Below are 2,513 nucleotides of genomic sequence, written 5' to 3'. Positions count from 1 at the left end.
TAGTATCAAAGTGCAAAATATCATTTTGGAAAGTATCAAAAGTCCAAGAGCAAAACTGTATCATGCAAAGCTACGCGAAAACTGGCATGTCAGTCTGATCTGTGCGACATAATACTTGCTACACCAGACACGCATTACATACATCTTGCCAGTCAAGGTCATACTAGAGAGTACTTAACGTTTCCAATTCACTTTCCATTTTTCCTAATTTTGATCAATAAAGGCACCATCAATTTGAATTGTAGTCACTTTATATACTGCATGTCTTTAAACAGGATGGCCCGTTCTACGTTTCGTTGGCAATACAAAGCCTCCTTGATCACCTAGGGCTGCGTAATACAAGTAAGGGAGCCCACAGCAGCCTCTTCGAGCAGGCGTATTCTTGACTCGAAGAACGTATCAAAGGTGTGCCGAGAGAACATGTGATCGGTACGTTCAGCGAGGTAGCGCTTGATGCTCGCCTTGAATACACTGAAACAACTCTCAGTTTGAGTCAACATGAGCGAAAGGGGCCAAGTCGAAGATTATCGACATCGTTGTGTGGTAACACACACGTTTCCGTTTGAGAGGGCCCCTGCGCATTATCAAAAACAATGACAACCTTCTTCCCGCGAAAGTGCTCTTCCTAAGAGGGACTTTGCTTGGCGCAGACGTAGATGTGGTCCACAAAACTTGCATTGACATCCATCTTGACGTGTCCTCATTGCATGTGATGGCACACACGGCCGTCCACGACAGAGACAGCATACTGCAGTTGGAGGTTTGGGCCCTTCGATGGCCGCAGCGCTACTACGTACAGGCGCGTTCCCTTCCGCGCTCGACCTTGACTGCGCTTGACCTTTTGTTTTGGCATAGATGTTGATGTTGGTTTCGTCAAAGTAAAAGTCGTTAGCGGCTTGATGACCCTTGAATTTGTGGGCGAATTCTTGTCTCTTCAACTTGTTCTCTGCATTGTCGCTTGTTGAGGGCTCTACGCGGACATTCTTGACCGTGTACAGCATGCCAAGCAAGTGTCTGCTGATCGTTTGGGTGAATAGAAGGTTTCCCGTAAAGTCGAACAACACGAAGGCTTGCACTTGGCCGAGTGTGTTCAGGCAATATTCGTTGAGGTAAATTTCGAGGGCCTCTTGTATTTCCAGCGTAACTTTCGTCCACTTAGGGCGCGCACCACCGCGGGGAAGCAGTGAAGCACGGTTGTTCGACACAACACGCCAAGTTGTCGTGACGGAAATTCCGTTGTGCTTGGTGACGACTTTCCAGTCGTCGCTACCTTGTTGGTATGCGTCGAGGACTCGTTGCTTCTCTGCGTCGTAGGTCCGATGAGTTTCATGCAGATTCAAAAGTGAAGAAGTTTGATTGTGCTTATCTGGTTTCCGCTCAAGGTTCGGTGCCTTTTGACGAGATCGCCACGTGTCATTTCAGTTTGATAGTGACTTTTTTCATACTGGTGGTGGTTTTTCCAAAGGTCACACCTCTAGATGTTTGTGAATCATCCTGAATTCACATTGATGGTGGTTTTGGTTCAGGTTGATCGGGAGAAGGTGTAGAATTCTCCAGGCGAGCCATGGACGAGCTGAAATTGACGTTGCATTTTATGTGTGATCGGACAACTCGGATTGTGTGTTTTCGTCGAGCTTCGTCGATAAAAAGACCAATTTTCGTCGCCGCATCGGAAGCATTGTTTGCCGGATGACCAACACATTGTCCAGGTAAGTTCTGATCAAGGTGTTGTGGAGGTCACATGTACCTGCTATCCACCAGAGTCCAGTCGCCTCGTACGACAAATGTACATGTCTCGTTGTATGTTGACCTTGCTTGGCTGGTCCATCCTTCGTCGTAGTGCAAGTTTGCAGTTTTCTCATCTGAATATATCGAACAGCCCTGAAACAACTTTACGATCGCCCTTCATCGTGGGGTAGATACTCTAAGGGACATGGTCAATGGCGTAAGTGGAATACACCAAGTACGTTACTCGATACCTAAGGCCACCCTTCCCTATCTCGACAGAAATATCAACACATGCGACCGTCCAAAGGAACCACCTTTTTCGCACTGAATCCCTCAACAGCGCTATCTTCACGCTCCACATTAGACGGTGTACGAACCACCCTTTAATTTGCATTGTCCCAGTCCAAAGGCTGCGCCAGCGGAGCAGATTGTGGAGACGCCGTGGATGCTTAAACGAGTATTAAGTCGTAATACCACCGTGAAAATGATATTACTGTGGATCTCCTGGCTCACTTGAGTCAGAACACCCGGTTCTGTCGAGAACATCCCCGCTGCCCTGTCCATCAGGTCGCAGGATGGTCCTGCAACAGTAGCAGGTTTTTTGTACCTTCTAGAGGCTTTTTCCTCATGTTGTAGTCAGTTGCAGCGAAGGCCACGTCACATAGTTAGGATGTCGTGACCTCATTGGCCAGTTGGCCTTTACGCCTCACTCTCCGACTCTGTTCGTCGAGATGCGGCTGGGGCGAACCTGAACAAGAGTGCGCATTGCGTTATCACTTGGCTCC

The 2,513-nt window shown here is 48.0% G+C and overlaps 1 protein-coding gene across 1 annotated transcript in view; it reads right to left on the bottom strand.

Moving 5' to 3' along the window:
- The window catches only part of H310_13491 (hypothetical protein), a gene marked incomplete at both ends in the record, with an annotated part of 3,483 nt that extends 1,655 nt beyond the window's left edge, over window positions 1-1,828 (bottom strand). The window contains 3 exons of the mRNA XM_008881010.1: window positions 593-625; window positions 798-1,303; window positions 1,780-1,828. Of these exons, the coding sequence (XP_008879232.1) occupies window positions 593-625; window positions 798-1,303; window positions 1,780-1,828 (588 nt within the window). The remainder of the gene's footprint in view (window positions 1-592; window positions 626-797; window positions 1,304-1,779) is intronic.
- Between the last annotated feature and the right edge of the window lie 685 nt (window positions 1,829-2,513).

This window comes from Aphanomyces invadans (assembly GCF_000520115.1).
Source record: "Aphanomyces invadans strain NJM9701 unplaced genomic scaffold supercont1.52, whole genome shotgun sequence".
Lineage (NCBI taxonomy): Eukaryota > Oomycota > Saprolegniomycetes > Saprolegniales > Verrucalvaceae > Aphanomyces > Aphanomyces invadans.
This window is presented reverse-complemented; position numbering and strand designations above follow the sequence as displayed.